Source organism: Nomascus leucogenys, chromosome 13 (genome assembly GCF_006542625.1).
Source record: "Nomascus leucogenys isolate Asia chromosome 13, Asia_NLE_v1, whole genome shotgun sequence".
Taxonomy (NCBI): Eukaryota; Metazoa; Chordata; class Mammalia; order Primates; family Hylobatidae; genus Nomascus; species Nomascus leucogenys.
In genome coordinates this window covers 7,652,608-7,672,676 of record NC_044393.1, presented here as the reverse complement: position 1 = coordinate 7,672,676, position 20,069 = coordinate 7,652,608, and the positions used below count along the sequence as shown (strand labels likewise).

General features: G+C 44.1%; 2 protein-coding genes across 3 annotated transcripts in view; one reads left to right on the top strand and one right to left on the bottom strand.

Annotated features, from left to right (window-relative positions):
- Positions 1-20,069, top strand: part of RTF2 (replication termination factor 2) — a 59,838-nt gene that overhangs the window by 9,673 nt on the left and 30,096 nt on the right. For both annotated transcript variants that reach the window (XM_030825359.1, XM_003252971.4), the window contains exon 5: positions 5,817-5,895. In XM_030825359.1, coding sequence (XP_030681219.1) covers positions 5,817-5,895 — 79 coding nt within the window. The remainder of the gene's footprint in view (positions 1-5,816; positions 5,896-20,069) is intronic.
- LOC115837920 (beta-1,3-galactosyl-O-glycosyl-glycoprotein beta-1,6-N-acetylglucosaminyltransferase 7) overlaps positions 17,129-20,069 on the bottom strand; it is a 32,814-nt gene continuing 29,873 nt past the window's right edge. The window contains exon 8 of the mRNA XM_030825358.1: positions 17,129-17,492. Within this exon, the coding sequence (XP_030681218.1) occupies positions 17,266-17,492 (227 nt within the window). The 3' untranslated portion in view covers positions 17,129-17,265. The remainder of the gene's footprint in view (positions 17,493-20,069) is intronic.

Genomic DNA, 20,069 nt, shown 5'->3' with positions numbered 1-20,069 from the left:
GATTGCTTGAGGCTAGGAGTTTGAGACCAGCCTGGGTAATATAGTGAGACCCTGTCTTTACAAAACAAAAAATTTTTTTAATTAGCCAGCCATGGTGGCATTGCACCTATAGACCTCGTGACTTGGGAGGCTGAGGCAGGAGGATTGCTTGAGCCCAGGAATTCAAGGCTGCAGTGAGGTATGATCATGCAACTGCAGAGCCTGGGTGACAGAGTGAGACCCTGTCTCAAAAAAAAAAAGTTATGTTTATACTGTAGTCTAGTCTTTTAAGTGTGCAATAGCATTATGTCTAAAAACAAAGTACCTATCTTAATTAAAAATTACTGCTAAAGAATGCTAACAATCACCTGAACCTTCAGTGAGTCATCATCTTTTTGCTGGTGGAGCCTTGATGTTGTCTTGATGTCGATGGCTGCTAACTGATCAGGGTGGTGGTTGCTGAAGGTTAGGGTGGCTGTAGCAGTGTGTTACGGTAAGACAGCAATAGCATTTGCTGCATCGATTGACTCTAACTTTCGCGAAAGATTTCTCTGTATGTAGCATGTGATGCTGTTTAATAGCATTTTACCCACAGTAGACCTTCTTTCAAAATTGGAATCAATTCTCTTAAACCCTGCAACTGCTTTATCAGTTAAGCTTATGTAATATTTCAAATCTAGCATATCAACAATATTCACAGCATCTTCGCCATGAGCAGATTCCGTCTCAAGAAACCACTTTCTTTGCTCATCCATAAAAAGCAACTCTTCATCCATTTGGGTTTTATCCTGAGATTGCAGCAATTCAGTCATCTTCAGGCTGCACTTCTCTCATTCTCTTGCCATTCTGCCACATTTGCATTACTTCCTTCACTAAAGTCTTGAACCCCTCCAAGTCGTCCATGAGGGGTGGAATCAGCTTCTTCCAAACTCGTGTTAATGTTGATATTCTGCCCTCCTCTTATGAATCACAGATTTTTTTTTTTTTTTTTTTTTTTGAGACGGAGTCCAGCTCTGTTGCCAGGTCTGGAGTGCAGTGGCACAATCTTGGCTCACTCCAACCCCCACCTCCTGGGTTCAAGTAATTCTCCTGCCTCAGTGTCCTGAGTAGCTGGGATTACAGGCGCCCGCCAGCGCGCCCAGCTAATGTTTATATTTTTAGTAGAGACAGGGTTTACCATGTTGGCCAGGCTGGTTTCAAACTCCCGACCTCAGATGATCCGCCTGCTGCAGCCTCCCAAAGTGCTGGGATTACAGGTGTGAGCTACCACAGCCGGCCAAATCACAGATGTTCTTAATGACATCTAGAATGGCGAATTCTTCCCAGAAGGTTTTCAGTTTACTTTGCCCAGATCCATCAGAGGAATGGCAGAGGAAGGCTATGGCAGCTTGGCCTTATGAAATGTATTTTTAAATAATAAGACTTTAAAGTCAAAATTCCGCCTTGATCCATGGGCTGCAGAATGGTTGTTGTGTTAGCAGCCATGAAAACAACTTTAATCTCCTTGTGCATCTCCATCAGAGTTCTTGCATGACTTAGGTGCATTATCAGTGAGCAGTGATATTTTGAAAGGAATTTTTTTTTTTTTTTTTTTTTTTGAGCAGTAAGTCTCAACATTGGGCTTAAAATATTCTGTAAGCCATGTTATAGACAGATGTGCTGTCATTCAGGCTTGGTTCTTCCATTTTGAGAGCACAGGCAGAGTAGACTTAGCATCATTCTTAAGAACCCTAGGGTTTTCAAACGGTAAATGAACATTGGCCCAACCGAAAGTCACCAGGCACGTTAGACCTTTGTGAGAGTCAGCCTGTCCTGATGCTTTGAATCCAGGCATTGACTTCTCCTTTTTAGCAGAAGTCCTGGATAGCATCTTCTTTCAATACAGGGCTATTTTATCAACACTGAAAATCTGTTGTCTAGGGTACCCATCTTTATTAATGATTTTAGCTAGATTTTCTGGAGAACTTGCTGCAGCTTCTCCATCAGCACTTGCTGCTTCACTTTGCACTTTTATGTTATGGAGATGCCTTCTTTCCCTAAACCTCATGAACCAACTTTTGCCAGTTTCCACCTCTTCCTCTGTAGCTTCCTCGCCTCTGTCAGCCTTCACAGAATTGAAGAGAATTAGGGCCTTGCTCTGGATTAGGCTTTGGCTTAAGGATATGTCACTGCGGCTAGTTTGATCTGTCCAGGCCACTAAAACTGTCTTCGTATCAGCAATATGGTTGTTTCACTTTCTTACCATTCATCTGTTCATAGAGTGGCACTTTTAATTTCCTTCAGGAACTTTCCCTTTGCATCCATAGCCTGGCTAAGTGTTTGGTTTGAGAGGCTTGATTTTGGCCTATCTTGGCTTTGGACCTGCCTTCCTCCCTAAGCTTAATCATTTCTAGCTTTTGATTTAAGGTGAGAGACATGCAACTCTTCCTTTTACTTGGACACTTAAAGGCCATTGTAGAGTTCTCAGTTGGCCTAATTTCAATATTGTTGTGTCACACGGAATAGGGAGAACTGAGAAGGAGAGAGATGGGGGAATGGCCAGTTCATGGAGCAGTCAAAACACACACATTTATTAATTGAGTTCGCCATCTTATATGAGTGTGGTTCCTGGCACCCCAAAACAATTACGAAAGTAACATCAAACGTCACTGAGCACAGATCACCATAGCAGATGTAGTAATCATGAAAACATTTGAAATGTTTGAGAATTACCAAAATGTGACACAGAGACATGACGTGAGCACATGCTGCTGAGAAGATGCTGACAAGACCTGCCAGATGCAGGATTGCCTTGAACCTTCAGTCTAAAATAATCACAATATCTGCAAAGCGCAATAAAACAAGGTATGCCTGGATCCTTAATAGCTGGTAGTCCAGACTGCCCTCTGGAATCTTCTATCAAACACACGACATATTGAAAGGTCGCATTTTTTATTACTTTCATTCAGGAAAGGGGTGGGGCAAAGCATCTCGAGTAAGTAAAAATGGTTTTATTTGAACTTTAAACAGCAGTATTTAATCTTGAGTATTCTGGCACATTGGTGTCTGTTTATTTAACAGGTGTACGTGGACACCCTTTCAATGTACCAGGCAGTGTTGCATGTGGCAGACTGTGCCAGGGAAACTAACTGTCCTGTTCTGAAATGGAACAACGAGGGGCTTCATGGATTTGGAGAGAAGTGCAGTTTAGGGCTCAAGGAGCTTTTGCTTTTAAATATTACACTCTTCTTCAAATAATCTGAATTTAAACCGCTTAGGGCTCTCTTTTAAACCACCATTGGGGTCAAGTAAGACATATTCTGGGGAACCAGACTCATTTACCTAACCATGTCCCACTTCTGTGTAGGTGTGTGTGTGTGTGTATACACACACACACACACATATGTATATGTTTGAGGTGAAAGTCACATAAAATTGGCCATTTTAAAGTATATGTTTCAGTGGCATTTAGTACATTCACAGTGTTGTACGGTCACCACCTCTATCTGGTTCCAGAACATTTTTATCACCCCAAAAGGAAAACCCTCTGCCCATTCTGTAGGCACTCCCCATTGCCAGTCTGTTTGGTCTCAATGGATTTACCTCTTCTGGATGTTTCATATGCATAGACTCATACAATATGTGACCTTTCATGTTTGGCTCCCCACTTGTCTTTAAGAAAACCGCAGCTCACCCCAGAAGAGGAACTTAGCAGAAACGAGCTCCACGATGGGGTCTCGGGTGGGGGGCCCCTGCAGCCTGTTGCTCTGATTGTGGCTTCCCCTGTTGTTTCTCCTTTGGTTTGCTGGTCAATCTCTTCTCCTTTTTCTCGTACCCAATGAATTGAGCTTTGCTTATTTTGACTTTGTCCATCTGTTATTGATAAGAGCCTCCACACTTGAAATTGATGATTGGATTAGTTCGTATACGGTCATCCCTTGATATATGTGGGAGATTGGTTCCAAGACCCCCTGTGGATACCAAAATCCATGGATGCTCAGGTCTCTGATATAAAATGGTACAGTATTTGCATATAACCTACACACATCCTCCTGTATACTTTAAATCAACTTGAGATTACTTACGATACCTAATACAATATAAATGCTGTGTAAATAGTTGTTATACTGTATTAAGGAATAATGACAAGAAAAAAGTCTGTGCACGTTCAGTATAAATGCATTCGTTTTTCCTCCCAAATATTTTTGATCGGGGTTGGTTGAATTGATAGATGCGGAATGCATGGATATAGAGGGCCAGCTGTATTTAGTAAAGTTTGTATAATAAAGACTTAAACATATAGAAAAATAGAAGTAAACTGTTAGTATAATAAAAACATTGGGCCTTTGTAAAAAGAAAAATAGCTTCCTAATAATTTGTAAGCATCTATAAAATAGGATTTTAAAAATTCTAAACAACATTCAGTGAATTTAGTGCAGTGTTATGAACTGGATTTTGGTTAGGCCAATCTGCGTCTGCTATAATCCCTGGGAAATTAGAGAAAATTTGTCCTGTGGCGTTTTTCAAGGAATGCCTAAAGTGAAATATGAAAGTGCTTTATGCTGCTGTCCAGCCGCGGTGGTGGCATTATTCGTTGTTTGATGTTTAATGCCCCCTCCCCCACACCACACACCCATAACCACGCTTCTCCACGCCTCTGCATATAGACATAGAAATCAACATGTATTCTTCCCAAACTCTCTTGGGGTCACATTATATGTATTTAATAACCTCTTTTTTTCCTTCTGTTCTGTCTACCTTGGACATATTTTCATGACCTTGAATACAGATTTACCTTCTTTTTAATATCCATTGGAGTGTTTATAATTTATTTGACCATTTCCCTACTGAGGAACATGTAGGTGGCCTCCTTCCTTTCCTTTTCACCTTGCTATACTACACAGCTTCCTGAGCACACATTTGTACGTTTGCACACTTGTGGGCATGGTTCTGTAGAAGAAACTCCACGCTTTACTTGATACTGCCAAATTGTCTTCCTAAAGTATTGTATTGTGTTGTATCCACCTGACAACAAATGTGCCTGTATCCTCATTTTCCAGCTGGATACTTTCAATCTCTTTTCTTTTTCTTTTTTTTTTTTTTTTTTTTTTTTTTTAAAGAGACAGAATCTGTCCCTGTTACCTAGGCTGGAGTGCAGTGGCACTGTCATAGCTCAGGCTATCCTCCCACCTCAGCCTCCCTAGTAGCTGGGACTGCAGGGACCCACCACCACACTTGGCTAAGTTTTTAAAAAGATTTTTTTTTAGAGATAGGTTCTCAGTATATTGCCCAGGCTAATCTCAGACTCCTGGCCTCAAGTGATCCTCCCACTTTGACCTCCCAAAGCGCTGGAATTTACAACTGTGAGCCACTGTGCCCAGCCCCAATCTCTTGAATTACTGCCTGATAGGTAAAAAATGATGTGTCATGGTTTTAAAAGGCATTTCTTTTAACATTTGAGGTTAAGAATCCTTTGGTCTTTATATATTTTTTGTGTGAACTGCATGTTAGTCCTCTTTGGCCATTTTTATTATAGTGTTGACTGTTGCTGTCTAAGACCTTTTTGAATATTCATAAAACAAGCTCTGAATCTTATATTTATTGAAAATATTTCCTCCCTGAGTTCCTGTTCTTTTGACTTTTTATGTTTGTGGTTTCGCTTTTGATCTTTTTTTTATTTTGGATATAACTGATTTCCTTTTTCTCTGCCCCTTTTCTGTGAGAACATACTGATTTTTTTAATGGAGTAAAATGTAGCTATTTTAATTTTTGTGGTTCTTGGCCTTTGTATCAACCGAATAAATGTGAATTGATCATGTGATTAATACAGTCATTCCCCCACTGGGTTATTTCTCCAGGTTCTGCTTCCTTCGGTGCTGTGGCTGTGTGTTTTCTGAGCGAGCCTTGAAAGAGATAAAAGCGGAAGTTTGCCACACGGTGAGTTCCTGACATGTAGCATTTGTTCCTTCTCCGTAGCTGAGGAAATCAGATGGTATAGGGTCCTTTCCCTCCATTTGTTCTTTCTGAAATTAGCTCTCATAAGTTGCTTTTCTGCTTCCATGGCTCTTGGTTGCTGGAAGTACAGGCTCCAGTGGCCTCTTGTCACCTGACCACTGCCTGCCAGTCCAGGTCAGACCACACGAGGGCTGTTTCCTGAACATGCCACTGCCTCAGTTTCCTCTAGCGGACCTGCTGTCCTGGAGGGCCTTCTCCCGCGTGAGCCCCCGTTCCATAGTTCTTACTTCTTCTGTGACTCCCTGGTGCTAAACCTGCTTCAACATTCCCCAAGCACCTTGTTATCTCACTCCTCCCATCGTAAAGTAATTGCGTATGTATGTGTCTGTTTCCCCACCGGACTTAGTTTTTGAGGGTAGGAAACAAGGCATGTTCATCTCTTTATCCGCAGGGCTTATTCTCTCCAGGGCATGTAGCATGCCCTCAGTAAATGCTCGCATGGGTGGCGAGTAACTAGGCATGAGAGCTAGCCTCAGCTCACGTGGAGAAAATACTGATGCTTTGCTTTAATGGCACTGCTGCTGCTGAAGCCAGAATGTGTGTGTGTCTTGGGTGTACTGCTGGCCCATCGAAAGCGTGCTGCTTCATTTGATGTCATGGATGCCAGCAGCTTCTGACTGTATTTTGCCTGTATCAACCCTGTTTGCCTGTATCAACCCTGTTTGTATTTCGTTCCCCTCCCCACTGTGTTGTTGCTCCCTGTTGTGAAAGCCAGCAGCTTTCACTGAGTGATGGGTTAGGGGCCATCGCGTCTTCTAGCCACTGATCTGTGGGATAGCATGCTGAATAAGATCCATGAAGGCCCTTGCCCTCCTGCATCCCACATTCTGATTGGAGAGAGAGACACTCAGCTAGATGAGCAAGGCAGAATCGACTGTGACCGATGCTAGGAAGGAAGGACATGAGGCCATGTGATGGAGGGAGAGAGGCTAGTGTAGTGGTGGTCGGCAGAGGCACATCTGGAGGTTTGAGCTGAGACCTGAAGGGCACGAGGGAGCCAGCTGTGCACAGCCTGAGTAGCAGCCTCTTAGGCAGCAGGAACAGCATGTGCAAAAGCTCAGAAGTGACAGAGGACTTTGCGAGTCCAGTGAACAAAGTGTGAGTGTGGAGGGCTGGTGAGGGGAGTAGATGAGATTAAAGAGTTAGGCAGGGGTCATCTCATGCAAGGCCTGGGGGCCACACTGGGGCTTATAGATTTTATTCTAAGAGCAGCAGGAAGCAAGAAGGCAGCTTTAAGCCAGACGGGATGTGCATTAATTTTATTCTAAAAATCCTAGACGTGGAGGAGGACACTGGGCGGCTCCCATTATCTAGGCCCAGAGGCAGGCAGAGGTCAGTGGGGAAGAGGTCAGTGGGGGCAGTGAGTTATGTCCAGTTTGGGGTGACTATAAATAAAGCCTTCATAGAATGAGGAGTCTGTCTTATTAAGCTTTCTTTTAAGAAGAGAAATTCAAAGAAGACATTTGGGAATTGGTTGATATTCAGCCAGAAGTATTTATTGTGGCTCCCGTGTTAAGATGATGGCATAGATTCCAAGGGAAAATAAGATTTGGATGACACGGTTCCTGCGCTCAAGGAGAGTGCAGTCCTGCAGGAATCATAAGTTATGTGAAACATCACACTCTATTTTGCTTTTTGAGGCCAGGTACCAAATAGATGGTAAAGATATTGGCACTAAGGGGCCAGAGAACTTTCTGTTGTCTACTGGTAAGAAATGGCTTTATAAAGGGAGGGGCATTTGTTCTGGGCCTCAAAGGAAGAGCACGGTTATTGGTTGCACTCCCAGGGATGGAGAGATTGCTGGTGGTAGCGGTGCTGCCCTGGGGAGGCGCACAGCCAGGCACTGGGTATCTGTATAAGGCGTTGTCTGGCAGGACAGGGACGCCCATTTTGCTGTCCTTCAGACCTCCTGCTTGCTTTCAGGAGAAAGTCTCCCTTTAATCCTCGTATGTTTGTAACACTCTCTTAACTGCCTAAGAAAGTAGAGTTTAAGCTCAGAGCTTTGGCAGGCAGGATCTAGCAAAACTGTTTGGTATGGTAACTTGATATTTATGGCAAAGAGTACTGTTTTTCTACATTTATCCTAGGAATATAAAGTTAACTGTTAGGTTGGGCACAGTGGCCCATGCCTGTAATCCCAGCACTTTGGGAGGCCGAGGCGGGTGGATCACCTGAGGTCAGGAGTTCAAGACCAGCCTGGCCAACATAGCAAAACCCTGTCTCTCCTAAAAATACAAAAATTAGCTGGGTGTGGTAGCACGCGCCTGTAATCCTGGCTGCCCGGAAGGCTGAGGCAGGAGAATTACTTGAACCTGGGAGCTGGAGGATACAGTGAGCCAAGATTGTGCCACTGCACTCCAGCCTGGGTGACAGAGTGAGACTCCATCTCAAAAATAAATAAATAAATAAATAAATAAACTTAATGCTTAAAATTAAGTAGAAACAATGGGTAGATTTAAATAAAAATATTAAGATATTGACAGTACAGTTGGCAGGGGAATGGCTGAAGTTTGCAAAACACTGTTATAAGTCCTGCTGGTACTGTGATTGGTTAGTGGGGGGAAGAGGGGAAGCAGCAGTGTTCATGGGGCGGAAGCAGCCGGGCAGCCATACTGAGATGAATGGCAGGTGTGATCGAGGCCTGGTCCTGTCAGGACTGTGGGGTGGGGTACAGGAGCAGGGAGAGAGGTCGAGGTGTGAGTCGGACTGGATTGGGGAAACCTTCAAATGCCAGAAGGAGGAGCAGGAGTTCTAGTTCTTAAGAGTTCTCAGAATCGTTGTAATGGGTGACCAGGTTTGGGGGACCTACTGATCTAAAGCAATCCAGTTTTTTTCTTACGCCCATAATAGTTCCCATCTCTTAGATGGGTGCACAGTTGTCCTTTGCGTTGGTTGGCCTAAAACATCCATACTAATAACCATGATGACACATACACAGTAAAACCTCACTGTCTGCCGAGCTTTACAGAGAAGCTGATTCTGTTCCATGGAAATACAGCATTATGAGGGAACTCTGAGATTATATCGTTGGTGCTTGGGAAATTTTACTGAAAGCTAGTAAGCTTTCAACAGTCTATACCTTGCACTTCAAGGGAAGGGAAGGAGGCAAGAGGAAAGAGGAACAGAGCCACGTCAGGATTGCACAAGGGACAGTAGAGACCAGGTGATGAACAGGAGCGTAGGCTCCTCCCGGCTCCTCATGGAGGCCACCTTGGCTGTTGCGACCTTCTGCAGTTATGACAGGACACAGGTTGAAATTCAGGAATACCTCAGGAAATTGTCTTAAAAATAAATCTATTGCCAACAGAGAATGAACGAGATTATGAGGGAATGCAGCCGGGAGCCAGTGGGAAAGTGCTCTGGGATCCTCAGTGTGTTGACCTGTGCAGGTTGGACAGAGAGAAAAGACTGAGCAAGAGCAAGAGTAAGAGTTTGGCAGCAGGAATGAGCCAGGATCCCGTGTGGGAGGCATCGCGAAGGAGGGGAGCTCAGCTGCTGGGGGTTCCTCCAGCAAGAAGGAAGCTTCGAACATGCCCTGTGTTCAAACGTGTGCACACTTTAACAAATAGAGTGCAGGATGGTAAGCATTAGACACACCTGCGAGTGTACCCAGAAGTCTACTTGAAGGAGTATAAATATAAGAAGGTAGGAAATGAAGCTGAGATTTACCACAGAAGTCAAATGATCTAAATCAGTCATTCCCAAACCAGGCTGCTCTTCAGAATCACCACAGTGGCTTATCCAGTTCCCATTTGCCATCTCAGACCCACTAAGTAAAAAGCCTTCAGGGTTGGTATGGAGCCCCATGGAGTTCTAGTTCTTAAGAGTTCTCAGAATCGTTGTAATGGGTGACCAGGTTTGGGGGACCTACTGATTGGAAGCAGTCCAGTTTTTTTGCTTACGCCCGTAATAGTAGCCATCTCTTAGATGGGTGCGCAGTTGTCCTTTGTGTTGGTTGGCCTAAAACATCCATACTAATAACCGTGATGACGCGTGCGCAGTAAAATCGCACTGTCTGCCGAGCTTCGCAGAGAAGCTGATTCTGTTCCATGGAAATACAGTGTTGCGAGGGAACTCTGACATTACATTGTTGATGCTTGGGAAATTTTACTGAAAGCTAGTAAGCTTTCAACAGTCTATACCTTGCACTTCAAGGGAAGGGAAGGAAGCAGGAGGAAAGAGGAACAGAGCCACGTCAGGATTGCACAAGGGACAGTAGAGACCAGGTGATGAACAGGAGCGTAGGCTCCTCCCGGCTCCTCATGGAGGCCGCCTTGGCTATTGTGACCTTCTGCAGTTATGACAGGACACAGGTTGACATTCAGGAATACCTCAGGAAATTGTCTGAAAAATAAATCTGTTGCCAACAAAGAATGAACGAGATAATGAATGCTTTTTACTTGTATACTGTACATCAGAGTTGCCTTTGCAGAGCTGTGTTGAATACTCTGTGCTAGTTTGCTGGGGCTGCTGTAATCAAGTACCCAAGCTGGATGACTTACCGGAAAGTCATTGTCTTATAGTTCTGGAGACTAATGTCCAAAATCAAGGTGTCATCAGGGTTAGTTTCTTCTGAGGGAAGGATCTGGTCCAGGCCTCTTGTTGGCTTCTAGATGGCCTTCGCCCTGTTCACATCGTCTTCCCTCTATCATGTCTGTCTTTGTGTCCAAATTTTCCCTTATTAGGACACCAGTCCCAATACTGGATTAGGGCCTAACTTACTGACCTCATCTTAACTAATTACATCTGCAGTGACTGTGTTTCCCAATAAGGTCACATTTTGAGGTACTAGGGCTTGGATTTCAACATATGGATTTTGCGGGGAGACATAATTCAACCCGTAATACACAATTTAGAAAATAAAATCATAGAGCGTGAGGCCAGACATGGTGGCTCACGCCTGTAATCTCAACACTTTGGGAGGCTGAGGTGGTTGGATCACTTGAGGTCAGGAGTTCGAGACCAGCCTGGCCAACATGGTGAAACCCTGTCTCTACCAAAAATACAAAAATTAGCTGGGCTTGGTGGTGCACGCCTGTAGTCCCAGCTACTTGGGAGACTGAGGCAGGAGAATCGCTTGAACCCGGGAGGTGGAAGTTGCAGTGAGCCAAGATCGTGCCACTGCACTTCAGCCAAGATAACGGCAAGGCTCTCTCAAAAAAAAAAAAAAAAAAAAAATTATAGAGCATGGGAGAGTCAGTGGCACATTAGAGTAGGAATCATTCATTTATGCATGCAACCTTAGTCTGGTCTGTGCTGCTATAACAGAATACCCAAGACTGGGTAATTTATAAAGAACAGAAGTGTATTTCCTCACAGCTCCAAAGCCTGAGAAGTTCAAGATCAAGGCACCAGCGTCTGGTGTGAGCCTTTCTGCTGGGCTGTAACATGATGAATGCATCACATGGAGAAGGAGGGAGGGAAGGAGGGAGAGAGAGAATGAGAATAAGAGGGAGCCTGCCTTGTCCTTTAATAAGGACCCCACTCCCACATCCATCCATTCGTGCAGGCAGTGTCCCCATGACCCCAACTCCTCCCATGATGCCTCGCCTCCCAACACCATGGATTAGGGATCAGGTTTCCAACACATGAACTTTAGGGGGCACATCCAAACCATAGCACAACCAGTACAGCAGTTTGGGTTCACACACCAGCTCTGGCTTTGGGAATATCACTTCACCTCTTTAACCCTCAGATTCTAATATGTAAAAGGAAGGAATTATAGTAAATTTTCAGATGCTTTTTATTTAGATCCAAAATTCTAAACAATAACATTATAAAATGAGGAAATAAATGGCGAATTCATATACTTTTATCAAGAATCAAACTCCAATTTCTAATTTCAGGTTTCTGAAGTTTGATAATACAAAGTACAGGCTGAATGTTCCTTGTCTGAAATGCTTGGGACCAGAAGTGTTTTGAATTTCAGATTTGGTTGGATTTTTGAATATTTATATAAACATAATGAGATATCTTGGGGATGGGACCCAAGTCTAAACACTGACTTTATTTAAATTTCATATACGACTTATAGAAGGTAATTTTATACAATTTATTTAATAATTTTGTACATTAATCAAAGTTTTGACTGTGACCCATCACATGAGATCAGGTGTGGAATTTCCCATTTGTGACACCAAGTTAGCACTCAGAATGTTTCAGATTTTGAAGCATTTCGGATTCTCCGATAAGGAATTCTTAACCTGTATTTTGGTCAGGGTTGGCTAACTGCTGTAATGAACAACCCCAAAGTTCCAGAGGCTAATCCAGTGGGCAGCTTTCTTCCAAGGGGAAAGATTCAGGCTCTGACCTCTTGTTTTGGCCAGAAGGAGAAGAGAACATCTCTTTTTTTGTGGGGATTTACTTTGTATTTATTCACTTATTTTATTTTATTTTTTATTATACTTTAAGTTCTAACCAACCCAAATGTCCATCAATGATAGACTGGATTAAGAAAATGTGGCACATATACACTGTGGAATACTATGCAGCCATAAAAAAGGATGAGTTCATGTCCTTTGTAGGGACATGGATGAAGATGGAAACCATCATTCTGAGCAAACTATCGCAAGGACAAAAAACCAAACACCACATGTTCTCACTCATAGGTGGGAATTGAACAATGACAACACTTGGACACAGGAAGGGGAACATCACACACCTGGGGTTGTCATGGGGAGAACATCTCTTTTAGGAGGTTGTTACGGACCAAGCCTGGAAGGGATGTGCTTGGATTCTACTCACATTATATTGGCCAGAACTCAGTCACATGGCCACACCTGCAAGGTAGCTTGGGAAATGTAGTCTAGCTGGATGCCCAGGAAGAAGAGGCAAACATTAGCCGTTCCTGCCAAACTCTGCCAAAAAGAAAAGTGATGGTGCAGTTTCAGGAACTGTAGTGCATCACAAAAGCATGAATGAAGGGAGATAAAGCCACAGTGTCAAAGTCTAAAACAAATATTTTCACTTTTTAGGTAATGTATAAAATTTAGAGAAACCAGTGTTGTAAGAATGTCAGGAACCTCAGTGGTATTTTGGGTATACATTTTCTCCACTTTTCAGTCTGCAGTTTCACCAACAATTGGCTTTTCAGTTCACTGGAAGAGACCTGAGGATTGGAAATGGCTTTGGTGCCATGTTCTAAAACAACATGGTACGCACATTGATTTCAGTAAACAGGGTCCAAAGAGATGTTGTTGCTAGGTGTTTTTGTGTTGACTATAAACAAATCGCTAGCCAAAATAATTAATTGTATTCCCTACTGTGCTGTGCACTTCTTGTAATAAGAAGAAATACATTGAAGTAATTACAGGCTGCCAAATAAATGATAGGCTTGTTACTCAAAGCACGACCCACAGACCTGCAATATTGTCATCACCTGAGAGGTTTTTTGTTTTTTGTTTTTAAGAAATGCCCACTCTACGCCAGGCACAGTGGCTGACACCTGTAATCCCAGCTTTTTGGGAGCTGAGACAGGAGGATAACTTGAGGCCAGAGTTCAAGACCAGCCTGGGCAACATAAGGAGACCCTGTTTCTACAACAAATTTTAAAATAGCCGTGGTGGCACACACCTGTAGTCCTTGAGAGGCTAGGACAGGAGGGTGGCTTGAACCCAGGAGTTCAAGGCTACAGTGAGCTGTGATGGTGCCACTGCATTCCAACCTGGGTGACACAGAGTGAGACTCTGTCTAAAAAAAAACAAAATAATAAAAAAAATAAGTTAACTAAGAAAGAGAGAGAGAGAAAAGAGAAAAAGACTGACTCTCAGGCCCTACCCCAGACGAGTTGAAATAGAATCTACATTCTAACAAGATCCTTAGATGATTTGTATGCACAGTAAAATTTGAAAAGTGCTGATGTAGGGCTGGGTGCGGTGGCTCACACTTGTAATCCCAGCACTTTGGGAGGCTGAGGTGGATGGATCACAAGGTCAGGAGATCGAGACCATCCTGGCCAACATGGTGAAACCCTGTCTCTACTAAAAATACAAAAATTAGCTGGGCATGGTGGTGTGTGCCTGTAGTCCCAGCTACTTCGGAGTCTAAGGCAGGAGAATCGCTTGAACCTGGGAGGCAGAGGTTGCAGTGAGCCGAGATTGCGCCACTGCACTCCAGCCTGGGCGACAGAGCGAGACTCCGTCTCAAAAAAAAAAAAGTGCCAATGTAGAGTACTGGAGTTGTGATCAGTAGCATTGGACTTGCTACCTCTGTGGCTTCATTTATTTAGGCTTTGTAGATAGGCGAATGGGGTGTGTGGATGTTTTAAAGTTAGAAGTCAAAAATATACCCACACTATCTACCTGCTTTTCATGGAGGGGGTGGAGCAGAAAGAAAAAGTTAAGTTAGGGAAAAGGAGTGTCGTCAGAAGTGGTCAGTGCAGCTGATTCTGGTTTTCAGGCTTTGGCCTTCTTCAGATTATCTTAGGTTTCTGCTATCTTTATAGTCTTTGTGAATATTTAGCTTCAAGTAATCAGATAAGACACAGCGTAGGCAGCCTTAAACTTTCACATGTTAATTTTGTTCTTTTACTCTACCCATGAACACACTGAGGGTCTGATCAGGAGAGAGTGAGCCTAGGCTTCTTGTTCTCATGCTCACAGAGGCTGCTGCTTTCCCTTAGTCTCCCTGGCCTGTTGCAGCTCCCTGTCTCTCAGCCCCCCTGCCCCTTAGCCTCCCTGCCTCTCGGCCTTGTTTTCCATTGCTGTCCCCACTTTCCACTGAAGCCCAGTCTCAGGCTGTTGCATTCCACCATGCATTTAGTGTACTTTTATTATTCTGCTTTATCCTGCTGTTACTGAAATGATTTTTTTTTTTTTTAGATGGAGTCTCGCTCTGTTGCCCAGGCTGAGGTGCAGTGGTGCAATCTCGGCTCACTGTAACCTCCGCCTCCTGGGTTCAAGCGATTCTCCTACCTCAGCCGCCCGAGTAGCTGGGATTACAGGTGCCCACCACCATGCCTGGTTAATTTTTTTTTTCTTTTTTGCATTTTTAGTAGAGACAGGGTTTCACCATATTGGCCAGGCTGGTCTCAAACTCCTGACCTCGTGATCTGTCCGCCTCAGCCTCCCAAAGTGCTGGGATTACAGGCATGAGCCACCACGCCTGGCCGTACTGAAATGATTTGTTCAGGACACATCTTCATTATAGCATTCAGCCTGTTGGGGGCAGGTATTTGTTTCAATTCGTGCTTCTTTGTGTGAGGTAAGGTGGTGTAGCTGCCTGGGACTCAGCAGTCACACTGCAGAGTGTAGCTGCCTCGTCCAAATCCCAGCCCCACTTTCCCAGCTATGTGGTCCCAGGAACATCCCATCGTCTGCCTGTGCCTCGATTTTCTCATCTGTTAAAAGTGTCAGCCATTCCTCTGAGCGCTTCCCCACCCAGGAGCACCCATGTCCTCCTAACAGTGCTGGTGGGCGGATGCTCTTACAGGGCCCCCTTCACAGTATGTGACTGGGTGTACCACGGTTGACATTGGAATGAAGTGAAGGCAGGCTTATGTTTTAAGTAACTTGAAAGATATAAGCTTTTTTATTGTTCCTTTAATGGGGTTTACATTCAGTTGCTGTTGAGTTGTAAAATACCGGGGACATAATCGCGGCTAATCTGAGCTTTCCGAATGAACAGCCCGTCAGCTTGTAGCCAGCTGTCGCCTTTGGGGGCGCCGTGTTTGCTGTGGAAATGTGGAGGAAGGCGGTGGAGTGTTGTCATGGGGGTCTTGTGTTCTTTTCGAAAGTCAATATTTTCCATATGTGCTTTCCTTGGATCAGATATCCAAGGGGAAGAAAGGTTTGTTTAAACAAAGGTGTTACTTTTCTCTGGTTCCTTGATGTTTGATTTCTGGGATCTGCCTTCCAAATCCCTTTTCCTTCTGTCTAGCTGTGATGTTTTCCCAGGGCTATTTCACACAGTGACTTGACTTCATTTCTATGCGTGGGAAGCTTCCACTTACTGAGATGCTTACACTTTGCGTTGGAATTATGTTTCTTTAATTTCCTCTCCTCTGGTTCCTGTGTTCCCTTTTTTCAGTCTCTTGTATGTTGTGCTGTTTAATAGTCACGCACTTCAGTTTCATATGATGCCGTATGAACTCTTTTAGAGAAAGAGGATATATATAAAGTTCTCCACAACAGTAGCGGCAGCAACAAAGTTGTGGACTTTCTAAGGGAGGAGACCCAGATCTATGAATAGAGATAATCACAGCCATTCATGTCTCAGATCTGTGCTGTTCAGCATGGTACCATTAGCCACATGTGCCTATTTAAAGGTAACTTAAGGCTGGGCGCAGTGGCTCACGCCTGTAATCCCAGCACTTTGGGAGGCCAAGGCAGGCGGATCACCTGAAGTCGGGAGTTCGAGATCAGCCTGACCAACATGGAGAAACCGCGTCTCTACTAAAAATACAAAAAAATTAGCCGGGCATGGTGGCGCGTGCCTGTAATTCCACCTATTTGGGAGGCTGAGGCAGGAGAATCGCTTGAACCTGGGAGGCAGAGATTGCGGTGAGCCGAGATCGTGCCATTGCACTCCAGCCTGGGCAACAAGAGTGAAACTCTGTCTCAAATAAATAAATAAAGGTAACTTAATTTTTAAAAAATAAATAAAAATAAAGATTCACTTTTGTAGTCGCTCTAGCCACGTTTCTAATGCCCAGGAGCCCCTGTGGCTGTGGTGAGCACTGGACAGCTCAGCTGTGGAATGTCCGCCATCACCCAAGGTGCTAGGAGACGACATGTCAAGACCGCAGACACTTGGGGCACCCTTTTTAACAAGGTGTGTTTTCTACTCCAGATGAGTTCCGTTTTACCCAAAGAAATACACTCTTCAGTATTTTTCTAGGACCGCCAGAACAGGGTTACATGGCTTGCAGCCAGTGAGGACTGTTTCAGATAAGCATATTTTCATTTTCACTGGGAGTCTGTTCTTTCTTAGTGCCTCATACACAGTAGTATCTGGGTCTTCAAAACAGGCTGTGTCATTCTTATTCCAGCTTGAGCCTGGATCCAGGTGTTTGGAGATTTTGGGTTTTCAGCAGCTTTTTACTGAAGCAGTTCGCCTTCTAAGTGCATTGCTATATGTCAGCAGTGGTAGCTTGAGTTTTTTTGTCTTGCGATTTCTTTCCCAAAGCTATAAAAGGGGCCTGTAATCAATAGTAAAGTCTTGTCAATGGCATGTTTCTGAATTCATTTTAGGAATAATTTGTATCAAGGAATCGTCTTCCCACTTCTTTGGTTCAATGTTCTCTTGTTTCAAGTCAAGGAAACAGAATGATACCAGTAAGAAAGCAGACACTCCCTAGCGGTTCAGTCTCATATTGAAATGACTCTGCTGTTGAAAATGCCAGTGTGGCTCTACAGGAACTTCTGCCTGCCTCAGCACTCCAAGTCTGTGCCGCCGCTCTAAGCAGGTGACCACAAGCGGGTCTGTCGAGTGTTCAAATTTGCTGGCAAACAGAGAAGGCGACTGAATGAGCCACAGCAGGTCTCCTGGTCCGTATACGCAGATGTCTTGGACGTAGCGGCCTGCAAAAAGAAACACAAAAACCTAGCTGCCTTTGTTTCCTCACCCATTTTATTCACACACAGAAAGTGGCACATGCTCCGTCCAGTGTCACTGGTGAGCCTCAGCTTCACCAGAGTTCATATCAAACAGCATTTACATGATTGCCTTGACAGGGACTTTTATGTTGAATTTTGAACTTATGGTGGAAAGGGGTGCATTCATTCTTTTAGTGATTTCTAAAATCTTTGTTAGTTACTGCTTTAGGTGAATACCATGGAATTTTAGCTCACCATGGGCACATGGGAGATGAGCTAGCACTCATGTGCCTGGTAAAATCTCAATTCTGATAGATTCTGAGTTCCATGAACTTCTAAGTCTTTTCATTGGTTGTAAGTAGTTCATAAGAATGGTATGGATTTTAAATAAGTCATTGCTTCTATATTTTTGGGGGACCCCAGACATGCACCACCATGCCCAGCTAATTTTTGTATTTTTTATAGAAACGGTTTCACCATGTAGGTCAGGCTGGTCTCAAACTCCGGGGCTCAAGTGATCCGCCCACCTCGGCCTCCCAAAGTGCTGGGATTACAGGTGTGAGCCGCTGTGCCTGGCACTGCTTTTTATTTGTTTTTCAGAGTGAACATTTGATACAAACATTGAAGTGGGAATTACAGGCCAGGCATGGTGGCTCACACCTGTAATCCCAGCACTTTGGGGGGCCGAGGCAGGAGAATGACTTGAGCCCAGAAGTCCGAGACCAGCCTGGGCAATAGAGTGAGATCTCATCTCTAATTTAAAAAAAAATTTTTTTTTAAGTGGGAATTAGAGTTGGAATCCAGTGGTGACTGGATTCCTTGGAGACTCAGTGACACCTTTTATGTGCTTTTGACAACCGTGTCTGGCTCTTTCTGCTCTCGCTTTTAATTCTCACAGTGACGCTCTGAAGTGGATTCCATCATCGTTCCCATTTTGCAGGTGAGGAAACAGATTAGCGAAGTGAGGTCTCGGCATATGTGTGAGAGGGAAGGAAGTCTGTTTATTTCAGAAACCTTGCTCTTTTTCTGCCCAGCTCCTTCCTGCTCTCTTTCCTCACACCAGCCCAGTAATCCTACTTTTAAAAAACCTATCTTGGCTGGGCGCAGTGGCTCATGCCTGTAATCCCAGCACTTTGGGAGGCCGAGGCGGATGGATCACAAGGGCAGGAGATCAAGACCATCCTGGCCAACATGGTGAAACCTCGTCTCTACTAAAAATACAAAAATTAGCTGGGTGTGGCGGCACGTGCCTGTAATCCCAGCCACTCAGGAGGCTGAGGCAGGAGAATCGCTTGAACCAGGGAGTCAGAGGTTGCAGTGAGCCAAGATTGCACCACTGCCCTCCAGCCTGGTGACAAAGCAAGACTCCATCTCAAAAAAAAAAAAAAAAGAAAAGAAAACCTATCTTAAGGAAATACTGTTTTTAAAAGGGGAAGGGGGTGTATGCACAAAATGTCCAGTGTTGTTTGTAAGACTGTATAAGTGGCAGCTGTTACCATGATTTAACAAATTTTACCTGATAGACATATTTGCTACAATGTGCTAGAATCTCAGTAGAGTTACATTTAACTACTTTAATATTATAAATATGGGCCAGATGCAGTGGTTCATGTCTGTAATCTCAGCACTTTGGGAGGCCAAGGCGGTAGGATCACTTGAGCCCAGGAGTTCAGGGCCAGCCTGGGCAGCATAGTGAGACCCCATCTCTACAAAGATAAAAAATTAGCTGGGCTTGGTGGCTTGCACCTGTAGTCCCAGCTACTTGGGAGACTGAAGTGGGAAGATCACTTGAGCCCAGAAAGTGGAGGCTGCAGTGAGCTATGATCATACCACCTGCGCTCCAGCCTGGGTGACAGAGCGAGACCCTGTCTCAAAAAAAAAAAAAAAAAAAAAATTACAAATATGAAGACTATCAGTGGGAGAAACTTAGGACATAAGTGAAAAGCAGCTCGGCTACGCCTTGATTATAACAATACAGCTGTGCCATTTAGACACAGATGAAGTTGAACTAGAAGGGAATACAAATAAATGGACCATTTTCAGAGCTGTGTTAATGCTATTTGGGTGATTAAAAATAAACCCTTTGTTGCTGGTTCTAATGGGATAGCCGTCCTTCTGCACGCAGAGTCGGACTGGGAACTCACGCATTGCAGTGGCAGCAGGTGGTTGCTCCCAGTCTGAGCCCCAGCCCTGCCCCTCCTCCCTGTGCCTGTGGGAGTGACTTCACTTACCTGAGCCTTGGGTTCCACATCAGTAAAGGTGAATAATAGTTTCTACCTGAGAATTGTTGTTAGGATTGAGTGCAGGCCCAAAGCTGGGACCCAGAAGATTTACCGCCTCCCTACACACCAGAGCTTGGCCCACTTTGGGTGCTGACTCTGAATGCTGGCCACGGATGGCCACGCTACTGCCTAGCTGTGAGAACTGTTTTATACTGAAGCTAGTGATGGTAAGAACTTTCTGAAGTGTTTACTTTTAGGGAATGAGGACTTTGTTAGGATTTATACTAACTAGGGTTTTTTTCAAACATTATTGAAACATTCTGATTTCATTCAGAATTCT